The sequence below is a fragment of the Homalodisca vitripennis genome, chromosome 1 (genome assembly GCF_021130785.1).
Source record: "Homalodisca vitripennis isolate AUS2020 chromosome 1, UT_GWSS_2.1, whole genome shotgun sequence".
NCBI lineage: Eukaryota > Metazoa > Arthropoda > Insecta > Hemiptera > Cicadellidae > Homalodisca > Homalodisca vitripennis.
The window spans coordinates 40,810,833-40,830,123 of NC_060207.1; the positions used below are offsets into that span (position 1 = coordinate 40,810,833).

General features: G+C 32.7%; 1 protein-coding gene across 1 annotated transcript in view; it reads right to left on the bottom strand.

Annotated features, from left to right (window-relative positions):
- Positions 1-4,645: 4,645 nt before the first annotated feature.
- LOC124360282 (rho GTPase-activating protein 100F) overlaps positions 4,646-19,291 on the bottom strand; it is a 56,651-nt gene continuing 42,005 nt past the window's right edge. The window contains exons 15-20 of the mRNA XM_046813780.1: positions 16,866-17,049; positions 15,249-15,425; positions 11,573-11,692; positions 10,242-10,402; positions 9,187-9,385; positions 4,646-8,551 (exon numbers count right to left, since the gene is read on the bottom strand). Of these exons, the coding sequence (XP_046669736.1) occupies positions 7,791-8,551; positions 9,187-9,385; positions 10,242-10,402; positions 11,573-11,692; positions 15,249-15,425; positions 16,866-17,049 (1,602 nt within the window). The 3' untranslated portion in view covers positions 4,646-7,790. The remainder of the gene's footprint in view (positions 8,552-9,186; positions 9,386-10,241; positions 10,403-11,572; positions 11,693-15,248; positions 15,426-16,865; positions 17,050-19,291) is intronic.

Here is a 19,291-nt window from a genome sequence, read left to right on the forward strand (position 1 = left end):
AAATGCCTTCAATTTCTAAATGAGGATGTTTGTAAAAAATATACCCAAGAATAAAGGTCTTAAAATAAAATTTAAATTATAAATTTAAAATAAAATACATACAATTACATAGATATGTTATTGGCCACCATATTGGAAAATGGGAGGGCAATTTTTAAGTTTTCAAATGGAATAAATAATTTGTATGTCTTGTATTTAAATTTAGTATAGATCCAAATTACTCCTGTATAGTGGAAAATAATTAATTTTTTTTATTAAATTTTTTCATTAGATCATTAATAGTTCACCGACTTTTAAAATTAACAAAAGATTTAAATTTTCAATAAACATTTTGCTCAGTGAAACAACAAATAATTTTCTTAAATATAACAACCAGTATAATTTACTTTTTTAAAAATTACGATTTTACTTATATAATTAACTATAAAAGGACATCTTGTTTTAAAACTGACAAATACAAGTATCTTGAAATATAATGATTTTTTGTTTGACTTGAATAAATAGATAAAAATTAAAAAATTTCAATAATATATGTTTGTAAGATTTTGTAAGCTATGTTCTTATATATATATATATATCTGAACATAAATAAATCTTGTAAGTAAATAAAAAAAGGTTCTACCCAAACATATATTATTGAAATTTTTTAATTTTTATCTATTTATTCAAGTCAAACAAAAAATCATATGTATATATATAGTTAACATTGTTTATGTGTTAAACCTCGGCATTCATTTCATAACTTGCTGTTGAACAGGCATTTAAACTTTCATACTAGCTAGTTTTTGAATAAAAAAACATTGTTTAACTTTAACCCTCTTACCATCTATGTTTCATGTCTAGAATTGCCATGTCCATAAGTTCCCATAAGTTTGGACGGTGGTGAGAGGAGGCTATATCAACTCTGGGTTAGCCTAATGTTAACTTTATAGAAGTAAAAGCAACAATAAGTTTTTAGATGTATTATTGATGTGGAGGTAATGTTCTGGAAGGGGTTCATGCAAAGATCATACCAAATTCTGTTGTAATGGACGGTGGAATTATGACTGGACAGCAAACCTAAATTGACAATTAAACAATCAAAATCATTAACAATCTTAATGTTACAAACATTTTAAACTATACTCAACCCACCTACCATGACCTTTTTGTAACATCAATAAATATCACTCCATCTTTGACAAGAAAAGAAATTATAAAGCATTCTATACCTTTAATGAGCAGAAATGCAATCAGAACAGACTGCTTTCTACAACATGGATGAAATCAGTAGTTTTATAAATAACAGTAATGGGCATCATGTTTTAATAGAATTAAAGTACATATTTTGAGAAAATTAAATTATTCTAGTTGGCATTTGTATGTTACACATGAGTACAAAATATTGGGTGAGGACAGCACAAGAAAAATAATGATTGGCCCCTTTTCAAAACTGATGATTTCATCCTAGCTATAATAAAATTTACAGGATACAGAGTCTGTATTTATAAGCATAATAAAACCATAACATTTTTATTTCAAGCAAATTTTAGCCATATAGTTTTACCTCTTACCTACCAATTACAAAGTATGAAAGAGTAATAAAATTATTGTTAAAAACAGGAAGTGGGTTTTAATACTGATGAATTTAATGCTATGGAACTTCCTAAACAAAATATGTTTGTGAAAGAATTACGCTTAGTAAATATTACTATATTATCTTTTGGGTCTCACAAACATACTTTGTTTCTGTGACACACATCAAGTATGGTAAATTATTTGTCTCTGTACATTACATTATTTTAACAGGGATTTTACTAATACATGGCTTATAAAGATTACATGAAGTCAGTCTTGACAGATTGGTTATGAGAAAAGGAGGAAATCAACCCTTAAATCACTCGTACAAGGGTCAATATCAAGACAAATATTTTTATTTTTTACTTTGTGCTTTCACATTATTTTATATGTAACAAAGTGAACAGAATAAACACAATCATACTCAATACACAAAATTAATTGGTTTTACTACAATTGATATTGATTTTATATGAATTAAACATATTTAATATGCAAAATACTTTATATAGGTTTAGTTTGATCTAAAATTGAGATAAGCAAGTAACTGTTTCGTAGTTGTATTAGCTGGCAAATGAAAAGAAAGATTTGAGTTTGGTCTCAATTTATATATTGTCCTACATGTGAAAAAATTAATTGTTTTATAGTAAATGAGCATGACTTTGCATGCATTTCTCTTAAGTACTTAGAATGTGACTGATTATGAAGTAGTCAATTTTTAAAAGAACTAACAAATTATTATTGGATTTAGCTGTTCTAATTATATATTAATGGAGATTTCTTAATAAATATGTGTATTCGTTATTTAATTTAAGTTCATATTTTAACTGCAGGTCGTAAAGTTATGTCTTTGAAATAAATCTAAAAATCTCTGAAAAATGTATAATCTGTACATTTATAACCTTTTGGACTTTATGCAAAATTCAAAATAATAAACATTATTCCTATTAAATAATGATCGTTGACACGTTTGCTGTGGCAGAGATGTATAAAATAAATACATACACTCCTAAAATGTACTGAATACGATTTGTATGTCCCATAATTTTAAGTTTAGAATCATTCAGTACTTATTTGGATTTACCTATGTATTGTTTTTACCAATAAATTGACAAGGTCTTCATCATTTGCCCATGAAATTGTAAGGTTTATAAAATTATGAAGGAAGAGGCAAACCATCAAACTGTTAATATTCCTTTGTCGAAGGCTCGTCAAAGAACTGCTGCAGCAACTGGTGTATCGCAGCAAATTGTGACTAAAATAAACAGTGAGCTTAAAGAATTGAATGTTAGTGATCATTGTGAGGCAAGTTTTACTACACCGAACAAAAACCGACAATGATGTAGAACATTTACTCATTTATATGACTTCAATAAATGTGTAGTGAGAAAACTAGTATACAATTTTCACAATGAAGAACATTAAATATCGACTGTTGATTATTCTATTGCTGTTTTACAGACAGGTTTATATAGTTTAAATATATACTTTTTATGCAAATAAGTTATTTTTAGTGTCTTTTTAAAAAGATTGGTTATTTTTTATATATTGTCCTATAAGTCCTTTCACTGTCCATATCCATGTCATTATCACGCAATCAAGGACAATCGTTTACTTGTGGGTTGGATTTTCCATGGTACAATAAACATTACAAATAAAACTATAAAATAATCCAGGACGGGTAACATACAACACGTGGTAGCTGTCTGGACATTGGGACTACAGCTAACTCACCAAGGTACAAACAGTCATGATGGAGTATCAAGGAAGTTCTGACAACGCCAGAATTACATGCACGATGTGGTTGTGATAGAAATGCTTCTTGCGCAATATTATGATGGAACAATATAACGGTGCATAGTATTACATCAATAGCACACTTTTACGCAATCCTATGAACGTAATATTACATTAAAAACCCTGAAGGGGTCAAATAAACATGCAACAGAGATTTTTGACCCATTCTTGCCCCTAACTTCCTCTCTACTGGAAGTTGATCAACTACCATATTGTGGCCAACTACACAAAGACCGCCCCCAATAGGACATGATTATGTAATGCACACTATTATTTTATCTACACCCAGTTGCAATCATTGTTTGTGACTGTTTACATTCTTACTTTAAACTGTTTGTGTATTGCCTTTAACTCAGCATATTTTCTCTAAAATAAAAGAAGTAGTATATTAAGTTCCAAAATAAAACTTCTGCAAATATAAGTTAAACAGTTTAGTTTGTAACATTTTTCACTCACAACAAATTGGTGATAGTATTAATTATTAATTTATTTAATAAGTTAAAAAATGTATTACATTTTGTACAAAGTCTTGGAACATTACCAACACGATAGTCTTACATACAGGAGCTTTCACTTGTCTATTCCTGAGAGTATAATTCAGTTATGCCTATACATATATGTACATATTATTTAGTGTATTTTCTATCTGGAAATTTGTGTTACAAAATACAAGAAACTTTAATTGTTTTTATATATTTTTGTTTCATTAAACATACTTTAATTTGACTAAAATTCAAACTGAACCAAATGAATGTATCTAGAAAAGTATCTAAAATATTCAGCCTCAGCAAACACGCCAATAATAGATCTCTGAAAATTAACTGTGTGAAAAGTTAATAATTTAATGGTTATTTAATGAAAATAAACACTAGACCCTCAGTGTAAGTGAATTTATTTCACCAAGAACTAATTCTTAATTTTATTAACTTTAACAAATAAAAAATGTTATTATTTACTGAAATATGAAATCACAAAGGAAAGAAAATCCTCTTGTGAAAAATTATGAACTACTATATAATACAACTGAACACCGAGCACAATATGTGATGATTGTGGTGAATTTTTATATGCTATCAATGAACAAATGATTAATTACTTACATTACTCTGGGCCTATGTAGAAGAAAATTGAACCTACCCTGAATTCTTGAATAAAGAAGTAAAATCTCATTATTAAGGCCTTGTTACTGTTTTAAGAGATTTGAAAAATTTTAACACATGCCTTTTACATCCTTTTCAGTAACACCAAAACTAATAAAAAAAAAAAAAAAAAAAAAAAAAAAAAAAAAAAAAAAAAAAACAATAGGTCAGTAGAAAACTTAAGTCAATCAAAGACTAATTCAGAACATTTAATTGACCAGGCTTTTATCTTACACATGGTTGCAAATAGTTAACAACCAAAACATTAAATAATTAATCATGACATCATAACCACAAACTGCCAAGAACATATACATAAAAAAGTAAAAATTCTAAACAAAACTAATGGAGCAATCAATAGTTCTGTAGTTTTGAATTGGTCTACATATTTAGGCAAAATCTGGAATGTATACAAAACATTAAATAACACTACATATTATCTGTCTTTGTATAACATTCTATAAACAAATAAGTTCAATAACAATATATTTGAACACAAATCCTGTTACAAGCGAAGTAATCTTTCAAAAACACATGTGTTGTGATTATCAAAACATAAATTTCAAGAATATGGCTTAGTAAATTTTAATTTAAGTGCTCAATAGAATTGAGATGCATGTACTAAATTTCAGTGATTACAAATATTTTTGAATTCTTCGAAATAAGTAAGTTTCATAAAATTAAGGAACAATGGCTCCATCCACACTACTAGTGTATTGTCTAAAAATGAGATATTCACTTTTAATTTTAAAGAGTAACTTTGTTTATTTACATGTTCTATAACTACTCCAAATAAATCTAGCTAGGACAATTATTAAGAACCCAACAGATCCTTCTTAAAATTGTGTTCTAGTCTGTCCTGCGTCTCAACTCTTGACAGAAATGTCCTGGAGATTTGAACTTGGTACAAAACACAGATTCGTCAAGATCCAACAAAAATATCTATTGATTCTGGGATCAAAAAGTTACAGGGCAGCAGTTTTTACTAAAAAGATTAGAGAGTTATCAGTAACTATGATGGCAACAAGAAAAACAGAATAAACAAGTTGAGAATACTGTGAAAGTTAGACATATGTCACTTTTCCGTAAGTTATAAATACATGTAATGAAGTTATTCTGTTGGATTGATCTCTATGTATAAAAAGCAAACCCCTCACTCACTCATCACTAATTCTCCATAACCTATCAAGTCAAAATTTGGCACATGTGTGCCTCATGACGTAAATAGAAAACTAATGCATTTTCATAACTATCCATAGCGGTTGCAGTAGGATTGCACGCTCTAGAACAACTACATTTCTTTTCTTAACTTCCCAATGTCCTAGAAAGATGAAATTTGACACACATGCTCCTCATCACCTACATTGAAAACTAAATCATTGTCATGAGATCAACAACCCACAGAGCAACGCCTACATGGGGGTTGCAAAACCTAGAAGAATTGTATTTTTGTTTTTTCTACTTCCGATGTCCTACAACGATGAAATTTGACACATGTGCTTTATGCTCTAACCAGAAAAACAATATTTTTCTTGCAGATCAACCATCCATAGAGTTGAAATAGGCTTGAAAACCTTATAAGAACTATAATTCTTTTAATTTCCTGATGGCATAAAGCTATGAAATTCAAAATACACTGCCTTATCTTCTTAACATATAAAGTAAAGATGTTCTTGCAGATCCATAAGGGCTGAAATGGAGTTGAAAACCTTATAGGAACAATATTTGTTTTCAACTTCTCGCTATCCTGTCAAGATAAAATTTCATACAAACATATCTGATCACATATATAAAAAATAAAGCATTTTCATAAAGATCAACCACCTATAGGGGTTTAAAAGGGACTCCTACTACACTATAAGAACTTTATTTTTGTTTTCTAACTTCCCAATTGTCTAGAGTGATGAAATTTTAGATAAAGATGTCTTATGCTTCCAGAGAAAAAGTACAGATTTTCTATAAAGGTCAACCATCTTTAGGGGTTTCAACCTGTACAAGAAATATTTTGCTTTTAAACTTCCTATTGCCCTAAAAAGGTTAAATTTGACACTTATATGTATTGTGCTTTCTACAGACCACCAGCATTGGAAATACTTTAGTGCTGCACCACAAAATCGTGACGTATTGTAAAATAATGTATGTAAACATTGCACTTTTTGTTGATAAAGTTCAGAACTGTTAAAACAAGTTCATTTATAAAATTCAAATTCTGTATACAAATTTCATGTAATTTTTAAGAGCCACCACTGATGCTGGTTAGTCCAACCTTTAAGACACGTAACGTTGCAGTGTTTCTTAAGATATGACTATAATTTCATGAACTAGCTGTGACTTGAAACTACATTTACTGGTCTAATAATATCAATAAAAATTATGCGAAAAATGCCTTTTTAATTTTTCATTATTTGAACTGAGAACATGATACAAACCAACTGGTTAGGTATTTATACATAAATTCTTTAAAAAGACATACAAGCAGTTTCAGTACAGTAACTTACTTGGATAAATAAAAAGAATCCTTGGGAGGGACTTTGTGATGGCTTGATAAACAGAAACATTTTTTATGCTGACCTTAAGCAATAATATGCCCTTTGCTTTGTGCAAATCCCTTAGGTTATTTGCATTGCAGAGTGATTCAGTTCATCTAAAGGACTTTTATAAAAATTTGGACCTCTACACAGTGGAATCCTCCGGGTTTCCTGAGGCCTCATTTGTGTGCTACTACACTTGCCTTGTTTGTTAACTTTAAATAATACTTTGCCAAACATCATGTTTGATCTACTACCATAAGATCACTTTCTTAATATCACATGTATTTTTGAAAGATGTTAAAACAATCAACATATATAAATCATTAACGAACAATATATTATTAACAAAAATTATAACTAATAATTCATTCTATTCACATCATTTGATGGTGGTTTTATTGCTATCTTCCTTAAAATGTTCTAATTATCACAATACAGTTTCTAATATGTTCAACCTTTATACATTTAAAGCCCCTGTTTGTGATATCGACTGCACACTTTTTACAACTTTGTGCCTAGTTTCATTCATTAAATAATGAATACAGTTTTTAATTGAACAAAAATGTATGCTAAATTTATACACTTAGAATGAACATAAGTTAAGGTATAATCTATTTAGATTATGTACAGATTAGAAAATAAGATATATTATGTTCAGATATTGAAGTTATAAATTTGCAAAACCGTTATAATCTTCGAGTCAAGCAGAGGAATGTCTTTAAGATAAATAAATATGGCAGTGAAGGAGATTTTTTCCAACCGTGGCTTATTTTTGGCTCATAACATCATTCTCAACTTCGTCGTCACTTGCTTCTTCATCAGCCTCAACTCCGCGTTCCCCGACCTCTTTCCGGGAATCTTCCTCTGTCCCCGTGGAGGAGCTCGGTGTCTCCACTGATAATTCTTCTGTTTCAGCTGTAGAACTCTGTTCCGGATTTTCTTCTTGGAAATTCTTGCCATTGATAAACCCTCCAGGACTAACTTTGGGGGATGGTTTCTCAGAATTAAATACTCCGGGTGACTGAGGTGACTTTGTGGCCTCTGTCGATAAACCGGAAGAGAAATTAGACTGATTAGTTGAAAACATTTGGCGATTTTGATTTTGGTTAAAACCGTTTCCCTGTCCTGGTTGAAAACCATTCCGACTCGGCACTGGCGGTGTACTTCTAGGTGAGCCTGGAGATTTGTCAACACCATTTTGCTGAAAGCTCCTAGGAACAACGTTGTTACCATTGCTTCGGCGCGGTTCGACGCGAGGTGGGGTTCGTTTCACCGAACCTTCACTAGTCGGTTCCTCTACATCCTCCGGAGAAGAGTCACTGGTTGGTGAAGCCACAACTACCGGGGTACAGCGAGCTGGGACTGCAGGAGGAGGCTTGCGGATTCCCTTGGATGGAGTCGGCACTACGCCGCCTTTCTGAAGAGAGAAACCGGCCGGTTTGACCGGTAAGGGGGGAGGCAGTGGCAAGGGGGAAGCCTTGGGTGGGCGTAATGGTGGCTGCGGTGATCCGGTTAACAGCTCCCGAACTGCCTGTGTAAATAAGACCTGATCAACTGCGAAATTACTTTAATGATCTTGTTTGTGCAGTTTTAAAAGTATGCACTTTTAAATGCTGACAGTAGGTGCATGATGTAATAAACTAAATGATGTAAATAATAACACACTAAATGTAATGACAAAGTTATTGACGTGAACGATGATTAAACAAAAGATTTAAAAAATCTGTTATTCTTGTCTGATTACCTAAATTTTAATCAACAGCTGATGGCAGTATATAATTTGTATCCCATGTATATGTATTATGACTTGATTTTTAACAATAAGTGGGTGGGTGCTTTAAACACTCAATATCAAAAGTCCACTCAAACTGGGCACACCAAAGTATTGTAAGTATAGAGCAAACATTCTTCTCATTTTCCAATACTTTTGGAACAACTTTCATATAAATACAATATTAAAAACTAAAATGTCATTCGGTACTGAAATCTGGCTCTGTCAGTCCCAGTTGGATGGCACGTGGCTCAAAGCTACATAGCAGTAAAACATGCCTATCCCAATCAGAAAACAATTAGGTTTAGTTTGATTAATCTAAATGCATGTCACATTCCCTCCACTGAAATAAATTTTAGTAAATCACTAGAAGTCTGTAGGTGTACTGTACCTGACTTGACCGGCCAGATCTCGAGTAGGTATCGGAGAGCATTGATGGGCTGGTTGAAGTCCAGGGGTTTGTCAGAACCCTCACTCTGCAGCATCAACACCGGACCAAAGCAGATGGCCAGATTCTGCGGAGACATCTTGTTATGTTCAGACTGTGATACTACCAGTGCCAAGTGGTCCATCAGATATATCAGTGTGGCCTATAACAATACCATTAGGAAACTTAAATATATGGTTAAACAGCACTGGATTAGCAACTAACTAGATAGCAAAAGAAAAGAATTTCAGAATTTTAATTACTACTCCAAACAATATGTCTTCAGAAGTCCAGACTTAAAATTTGACATTTACTTGTAGACATGTTTTAAAATATTTCTCAAACTTTTTAATACTTCTTTATTTCTAAGATACTTAATCCTACCCGGTAATGTAGTATTTTAGTAATATTAAGATTTATACTAAAATAATAAATAGATAATAGAATAATAATAATAATTTAGATGTACTACTAAAAATAACACAGAGAATAAACCATAATCTTTCTGTTACATTTAAAATTTGTTTGTTAAACAATCCTATAAAACATAACCTGTAACTTTCGTTGCTTTGCAAGGTAAATTTTGCTAACATTCACAGGCAAATGAACAAATTAAAATGTTTCATAGGTTGCTTAGGTTATAAATAATTACTCAGAAATTATTTTTAAACATCATTAATATATTTAAGATAGCCTTTTCAAAATAATATTTATTTCAAAGATAAAAAGTGTAGATAAAATAAGGGTTTTTGTAAACACACACAAATTTATCTGTTTTCAGTGAAACCGACCAATGGTCTGCATTCCTGACAACAATGTTTTTCTAGAATAACTGACAAGTTATGCTACATCTAATGAAGAGTTACACAAAATCTGATAGATAGCAGAGAAATTACAAGTCTAACTGGTAGAAATTAACTGTTTTCATGCAAGAGGGTTAAATGTATGTAATCTTTGTGAAGTTGTAATGCTCAACTAATGTACACTATACACTGAATGCACAAGAGTAAAACACTTACCCTGTTTATCCTAGGAAGGCAGTCTAGTATAGAAAACATAAGTTTAGCATTGCCCTCAGGATCATCAGGTAAACACACTGAAAGTGCATCTATCATCATCTGATAAAGACACTTTGTGAACAAAGGCTCTGGTAGCTCCCTCAAGTAGTCCTTGAGTACTCCTAAAAAACAAACACAGTATTGTTAAATGTCGATGTTAATGCTTTAAAAACAAACAAATAAATATGCCAATAAAAACTTTTATTTTACTATTGATATTTAATAACAGGTTGATGTGGCTTGATTTAATAAAGAATTGAAAGAAGGGTAAAGAATAGGCCCTATTTGATAAGATACAACTTCACATACCAGCCAATGCTGTACACTGAAGACATGGATGGCCCAACCAACACTAATATACAGTAGGTGTATACTTACTAAAATTTAAAAACTCCATGAACCTTCTTTAATTGTGGTTTGTAACACTCAAAATAAACACTTAAAAATTATTTATGGATTGTATACATCTAAAAATACTATTATTACTTCCATTCAAAATTATAACTTCTTATTAAAGGTAATTCATCGCTGAAAAGAGGTGGTAGTCGCTTGGTGCCAGATCTGGGATATAAGGCGGATAATCAAACACTTCTCAACAAAAAATCACCCAAGATTTGTCATGTTTGGCTGTAAGGGGACATGCATTGTCATGGAAAAACAACATTTTTGAGCTAAAAGTTCCCCTACATTTGTTTTGTATTGCTCGCCGTAGCTTCTGTAATGTTTCACAGTACTTCTCTGCGTTGATTGTTGATCCGCGTTCAAGGAAATCAACCAAAATCATACCCTTAGCATCCCAAAAAATAGTTGCCATAATGTTTCTCGCTGACAGAGTTTGGAAACATTTTCTAGGTTTTTTTGGAGAATATTTGTGTCCCCATTCCATAAACCGCATTTTTTTGTTTCACAATTTCACCCATGTTTCATCACCAGTAATGATACGATCGAGAAGTTTGTTACCATGTTTGTTGTATTCATAAAGTCTTTGTTTTTTTAAAATCTTTCTAACTCAAATACATTTTCAATTGAAAAACTTAAATGTAAGATGAAATAAAAATGTTTCTTATACATTTTTGCTAAAATGCCATTTTTTGTTATTAATTAAAGCAAATATTTGTATACCAAATCATTAAATTATGGTAATAACTGTATAAGTAACACTGAATTTTGGATTAAATATGACTGGGTGTCTGTAGTCAATACACGTTAATACAATCTGATCTCTAAAGTCGTAACCCACTCAACTCTCTAGATCAAATAATAATTGACAGCTGAAAGTAAAGTAGAAATACCTGTGATAACATTGATGTCAGGAACATTGTCAGGAGACAGGTCCACCGTTCTTGCGTTTCTTTCAAAAGCTTCTCTCAAAATTCTTTTCTTAGTGGCAGAACCACACAGCCGATACAGACCTGAACAATCATGCTTGGTAACAGATTCACAGCATTACAAACATATACAAAATACTGTTACATATAAAAAATACTTTGACATTTATTTGATATATTTTACTGAACAAAATTTTTTATATATATTACACTTACATAATCTAAACCTGCATTGAGTCTAAGTAATCTTACTAAATTTATAGCATGTTATTTAGTAACTAATGTAAGGAATAGCCACATTAAATACTTATAAAATTGAATATTCCTTCTATTACCACTCAGTGGACTAAACCAGATTTTATTCCTTCCTTGGTTGATAAACAACTCATAACTCATGACCAGTAATAACTATTTTTACCATTAAACATAGTTAAAATACATCATGATTTGAAAATCTTAAATAAACTTTTTAAATATTATGTAAAAATCACAAAATAACATTATGCTAAAATTATAATTAATTTTTGTAGCATTTACAATAACAATAATTTTATGGATTGTGGAAGCTTCTTTGTTTAGTGGTGAGAGTACTTTAACAAGCAATGAATTCATAGATTCTAATTCAAATTAACTTTTTATCTCAAATCCTTATCTAACCTTTATTGAAACCACCAAAACTAAACTAAGTAGTTTAATCTAACCAGTGGGCTTGGTTGGATGATGTTCTATCACTTATTTCAATTACACCTCAGATAAATGCAATTTCAGATCATAGTTCATTATTTTTTAGCTGTTAGGTACAATGTATATTAAAAATTGAATACTCTATGCCATAGTAATAATTAACCTCACACTTTTTGTAATATTAAACAAATTTTACAGTCCGAAATGTTGTGATTTTTAATAAGAACTATCTCATAACTAGACCAACTATACAGGGTGGAAAAAAAGTATGGAAACGCTTTCACTAATTTTGTATGGCTTCACTTATACAAATTAAATTTTGTACATCACCACTTGTATTAAGAACCTAGTTTTTGAGACCAGTGGGGACATTTTATCTTTTCAGGGGGACGGCCCGTGAGGAGTCGGACGAAAATCTTAAATGTAAGCATAGGCCGAGTTTGGTATCAAATTAAAGGTCTAGTAAAGAGAAACTCATTACCGCAAACCGCACTTAAAAAGGTTGACCCTATCCAGAGTACGGGCCGTATGAATTTCATGACAAAGAAATTTAGTAATTTTGTCTTGTGAAGTAACTAATTTACTTTCAGTAGTATGTTTTATGTCGGTTATGTAAATTTGAAAAACAATTTCCAACAAAAAATTATTTTTTTTACCTCTACATTTGTTGGATAGCAGTAAATAGGGGTTTTCCTGTCTTGTCTTCAAGAAACTGAGAGTATTCCATAATACCACTGTAACTCCTTATCAACATGAGGTCAAGGTCCAGTCCCTCCAGCCCTTTTATCTCAGGCAAACATAAACTGGTTTAAGCAATACAAACAGTACTGTCACAGCAAAACTCCACAGTTTTGTATTTTTAATATCAGCTTGGTTTTTAGTCTACGTTATAATTTCGTCCACGTAAGATAAAGTTGAAAGTCTTCACTAGAAGGTACTGCGATAGTTATACATTTTTTTACTTAAGTGTTTACATTTTATTCTACTAGTTTTAAAAGCAATGTCACTTAGTGAGTTTGAGAGAATCACGCTGCTTATGATGCGTGGGTATGGATATCTAGTTCGTCCCTATGAAGAAACAGCGCATTTGTTTAATGACACTTTTCTTGATAGACCCCCAATTAGTAAGTCAACTGTGTTTAAGACAGTAAAAAGATTTGAAGAAACTAGAACAGTCAAAGATCGCGAAAGAAGTGGCAGGCCTAAATCGGCAACAAATGAACAAAAATCTTTGGATGTACTCCAAACATTTGTTGAAAATCCCAGCACCTTGGCCAGAGTGGCTGCAGAAGATTTGATATGAGCCATACCTCAGTGTTGAATGTTTTACACAAAAACAAGTATCACCCTTTTAAAGTAACCCTAACCCAAGTACTTGAAGAGGATGATTTTGATCGAAGGACTGAATTTTGCGAAATAATGATGAGAAAGTGTGACGAAATTCAAATTTTTTAAGTTCGATATTGTTTTCAGATGAAGCTACATTCTTTGTTAATGGACAAGTTAATAGGCATAATTGCCGTTACTGGGCCGACCTTAATCCACACTGGATGATAGAAGGCCACACACAAAGGCCTCAGAAAGTGAATATGTGGGCTGGAATAATAACAATAACATTGTAGGACCGTTTGTGATAGATGGAAATCTAACAGGCGAAATTTATTTCAATATGTTGACAAATAACATTTTGCCAGCAGTGCGTGCTCTTCTTGGGGCAAATTTTAATGCAGTATGGTTTTAGCAAGATGGAGCACCGCCCCATTACTATTTGCGGGTGCGCAACCATTAGATGAAGTGTTTCCTAACCGTTGGATTGGTCGCAGGGGTACCGTTGAGTGGCCGGCTAGGTCACCGGATCTTAATCCACTAGATTTCTTTTTGTGGGGCTTCTTAAAAGATAATGTGTATAAAACTAAACCAGCCAACATTGAGGAGCTGACAAATCGTTTATTATAAGAAGCAAGAAGAATTTCACCCGAGATGCTTCAAAATGTGACTGCAGTAGGTTTTTATAATAAACTAGCTCATTGCCAACAAGTGTTCGGAGAGCAGTTTGAGCACCTCATTTAAAAGGTATGGTTATTTTTTGTAATACATAGATAATTTTTAATTTAATTCTTTTGGATAATTGTGTTCCATAAAGTGTCATTTTCAGTCAGAACAGTTTACTTGAGACTGTGAAATTGCGGAGAAATAATAATTAATCAAACGTTACTTATGAAATTCAAACGGCCCGTACTCTGGATAGGGTTAACCTTTTTAAGTGCGGTTTGCGGTAATGAGTTTCTCTTTACTAGACCTTTAATTTGATACCAAACTCGGCCTATGCTTACATTTAAGATTTTCGTCCGACTCCTCACGGGCCGTCCCCCTGAAAAGATAAAATGTCCCCACTGGTCTCAAAAACTAGGTTCTTAATACAAGTGGTGATGTACAAAATTTAATTTGTATAAGTGAAGCCATACAAAATTAGTGAAAGCGTTTCCATACTTTTTTTCCACCCTGTATAAGCTTACAGTAATAAGAAACATATTTTCGGTATTTTGAAATAAATCATGTTTTGTTTTGGTGTGTTTGGTGATACATTTTTACTGTGAGATGAAGTGGAAGTGTAAGAGCACATACTGATATATATTTTTAGAGCAACAATATGTCTGGCATGTTATGATAAAAGTTACCTGATATATTGATGACATACGGTTATCAAAAATGTCCGGGATGGCTCAATAATTTTATACTTGTTTACTAAAAGAAAAATGGAAATCTATGCAACGGCATAGGGCTTGTAAATTTCTTTATTATGTTATCAGTGACTCTTTATCTTTACCATCAGTAGAAAACATTAACTGTAAACATAGGTCAAAAACTTGATAGTATAAATTTAAATACATTGAAACATTACAGTGAAATCAACGATAAATACAGACATTACAAATATTTAAAAGGTATAGATTACCTATGATATCAAGCCCTCGCCTCTCAATCTCTTCCACACAGCGTCTCACAATAATTGGCACCAGATTGTTGACACTCAGTTGGGTTGCCATTGTAACAGAGGTTACTACTCCGCCCGGAACCCCACCCGTCAGATTTTCTCTATTGACGACAGTTTCTAGTTCAGTACCAAATATACCTGCAAGAAATTCATGGAAAATTACTTACTGGAAGATGTAAAGTGAAACACTGTGCATAAAAAGTGTGACCAAATTGAAGTTGGACAAATTTCTATTCATTATTATCTTACAGACCTTCAAAATACTTTCCTTCTTGATGCCTTTGCTACTTTGAGCAGTTTTGCACTATGCATTAAGTGGTACAGAGAAAAATATCTTAGTAAGCCAGTGTCAGTTGTGTATATGCTTAGGGAGCACAGTTGGAAGATCTTCTTTTGTGAATGATACCTTGGTTAGGTAAGTGGGAGAGAGAATTAAAGAGAACAGACAATTCAAAATGATAATGCTTTTAGATGGATTTCAAAAGTTTGGAAAACTGCTCTGAAAGAGGTTGTAACAAACCACTTAGGTTGTCAGAAGCTATATTCACTGGCAGGATGTTTCTTTCCGGAAGGTTTAGATAAGCTGGTCACAAAATACAAGTGCCTGAACAATGATGGAAGCTATGTTAAAAAGTTACACCTTCACTGCGGGGTGTACACTAAGTGAGACCAAAAAGTGTTAAGGTGCAAACTTTCAGATAAAATGAAAATATATTAAAACATTTGTTGTTGTATTTTTATTTGAAAAACCAACCTGCTTTTTGGACATGCCTCGTTAGGAAGTGACCGAGTGATCATGTATGGCAGTACACAGAAGGCTTTTTTACAGTACAGAATTTAAAAACAATAGTCTTGTAACACTTGTTTAGACTTGATAAGTCTAGTTTTGTACTACTTATCAATATTCTAAGAAGTGAATTGCAGAAAAAAGGGATTGGAAGCATCTTAGGTTAAAGTTTAGAGAGCATTCTATACAGCATTCTCTATGGATCAAAATAAGAATAGTTCTTCCTATGAACAAGGGTCACTCGTAAATACATACTTTTTAAATAAAAATCCTTAAAATTATCATAAGAATCAGATTTTTTCATTACAGTGGCTCAATTAATTAATAAAATATTATAAAGTCTGATGTTTAGAGAGTAGAGGTAATTTTTAATTACATTAGAATTTTATTTGATTATGACTATAAAAAATATGTAATAATCCTTTCAGGATGATTTTGGGGTTGCTTTTAATTTTAACAGAGACAACATGTTGATCATAAATTTGTATAAAGTGAAAAGTGAAAATATATAAAATCGATGGCAAACTAACAAGAATAAAAAGTAACCAACAATGATATTTTTATTTGTTTGCAATGATAAACCTATATTAAAAAATTAAAATTATAAGTTCTTCCCAACAAAGTGCTGACAGACCAAGAAATGCAAGTATTTTTGTGGGCTGAAGTTAGATGCCTGCTGCACTGAAAGAAGGCATTTGCAGAATTATGTTTATAGGAAGAAAAAGTATTTTCATCTCCAGAAAAGCTCCTGAGAAATACTGTGTATTTTTTGGTAGTTTATTTTTACTTACCAGACACCAAGGACTTTGATACCCCTGATCTTGAGGGGAGTAGTAACTGTTTACTTCTCCTAAGGAACGTATGATGGGGGTCAGTGTGTCGCAAACGAAGATACAAAGTGCCTCTAGGTTCTATTTTGAGCGCCAGTTGGTGTATTGGTGAATCTCTTAATAATGTTGCTAAATGTACTGAGCCCTGTAACAAAAAAGTGAATTAGTAGATTCTAGGGTTTAACACGTTCGCTACCGAGCGTCACGTATGTGTGACGCATGGGTGTTTCTAGTGGACCAAATACGAAACGTGTAGTTTCACTACAGGCCAGTGCAAAAGTAAACTACCATAACCTCAGACTGAAACTCTTTTTTTGTTAAAACTCATTTATATTTCAAATTTATGTCAATTAAAAAATGCTTAATTTACTATATTAACCATTTTTTTAGTTCTAAGGTTCTTTTTTTACGTCACGCATGCGTGACGTCGGGCCACAGCGTTGTGATAATCTGCTGCAGACCGACCGTCACATATGTGTGACTGTCAAGAAAAATGTGTATTTAGAAAATCTATTACACATCTATATTGCCATCTTTATTTTATTTTTGTTGTTGTTTGAATAAAAACGATATTGTACAAAAAAACTTGTGTTTATTTTACAAACTACATATATAGGCTAAACGAGATGAATAAAAAAGAACAAGTTTTTAGTTCTTGATTACTCCTTATGCCAATCTCCAAAACATGGGGCTGCGCAAAGTCCAATTTTGTTGTCACTGTTATCTGTGCAAACTTCACAATAGTAAATCGTTGCCTTCCTCTTCTTCTGAGTCTTGAAGCACTGACGACATCTTACTCTTCGGTCCCCCTTCACGAGTCTGTGCTGTTCATTAGGCCTAGGTCGAACAGGGCGTTGTGGCGTTGGCTGTACTTGAAGGAAGTGTGCTATGATTGTGTTTCTTAAATCCAAATAGGTTATCTTACTTCCCCGGTTCTTGCATAGAATGTACATGCTATTCCAGAGAGATGCATCAAGGAGGTGGAAAAATATTTTGACATACCAACGAAGTGACTTCCTTGGAGTACTATAATATGAAATCATTTGATCACAGCGATCAATGCCACTCATGTTCTTGTTATATGCAAGTACCATTGAGGGTTTGGTTATGGTTTCACCTCTTTTGTTAATTACTTCTTCTGTTCCGGGTCCATGGGTTGTGGAAATTGTCAAAACATTGCGTTTGTCCTTCCATTTCATAACGGTTACACTTCCTTTTTGGCGACTTATACATTCACCCTTCTTCAGTTTTGCCGTGATGACCTGCTGCGGATTTCCTGCTCGATTTGTTTGTAAAGTACCACAAACATTGGTTTTGCACTGCATCAAGTGCTCTGCAAGGTCCACGCTGTTGTAAAAGTTGTCTAGGAACAATGCATGTCCCTTACCTATGTAATCCTGCATCAAGCGAGTAACAACTTCAAAGGAATGTCCTTTTACGGGATCTGATATCGTACCTTTGCCTGTGTATACGAGAATATTTAAAATATATCCATCTGGAGTGCAAAGCTCATAAAGCTTAATGCCATATTTGTGGCGCTTGTTTTTGATATATTGTCTAAAAGACAATCTTCCCCGCCACAATACCATGGCCTCATCAAGTGACAGATTCTTCCCAGGACTGTAGGCTCTTGTGAAATTCGTCAAAAGATGCTGCAGTACATTTTTTATTTTATGCAGTTTGTCATCTGCAGAATCAACATTAGGGTTATAAAAACATAAACATCTAAGTATCGCCTCAAACCTATTTCTGGACATGGTTTTACCAAAGATGGGGTGGTCATAAAGCTCACAAGTTGACCAGCAGTGCTTCATGGAAGGGAAGTGCAAGTTTCCCATCAGTATGGAGAGGCCTAAAAATTTCTTAAATTCCTCTAAATTTACAGGCTTCCACCATCGCATGTTTGAATGCTTGGTAGTAGGAGTTCCCTGAACAAATAAGGCACGAGTATTTATCCAAGCTACAATTTTCTTTAACAGATCTTCATCAAATATATTTAAAAATATTTCAACAGGATCTGTCGATTGAATGTGTATCTGTTCTTGCCCAGTAAAATTGTGGACCTGAGGTTCATTCTTTGTGTCAGTCCAAACACCTTGTTTACTCTGATAATCATCATGGATGTTTGAAACAACAAACAACACGTTTGGATCATTGGAAATGTTTTCAAGATTCATTACATCATCATGTACTTCTTCGAATTGAACCTCTATGTCATCTGCTAAAGGGCTATTTGGGTTTAGGCCCAAGTCAACGTACATATTTATTGGTTCAAAATGCTCACCCTCATCACTAGATGAACTTGGAATGTCTGAGTCAGGAACATACTCAGAGGCACCGTCAGAACTAAATAATTCATCACTGTCATCTTCGTCGCTCACAGACAT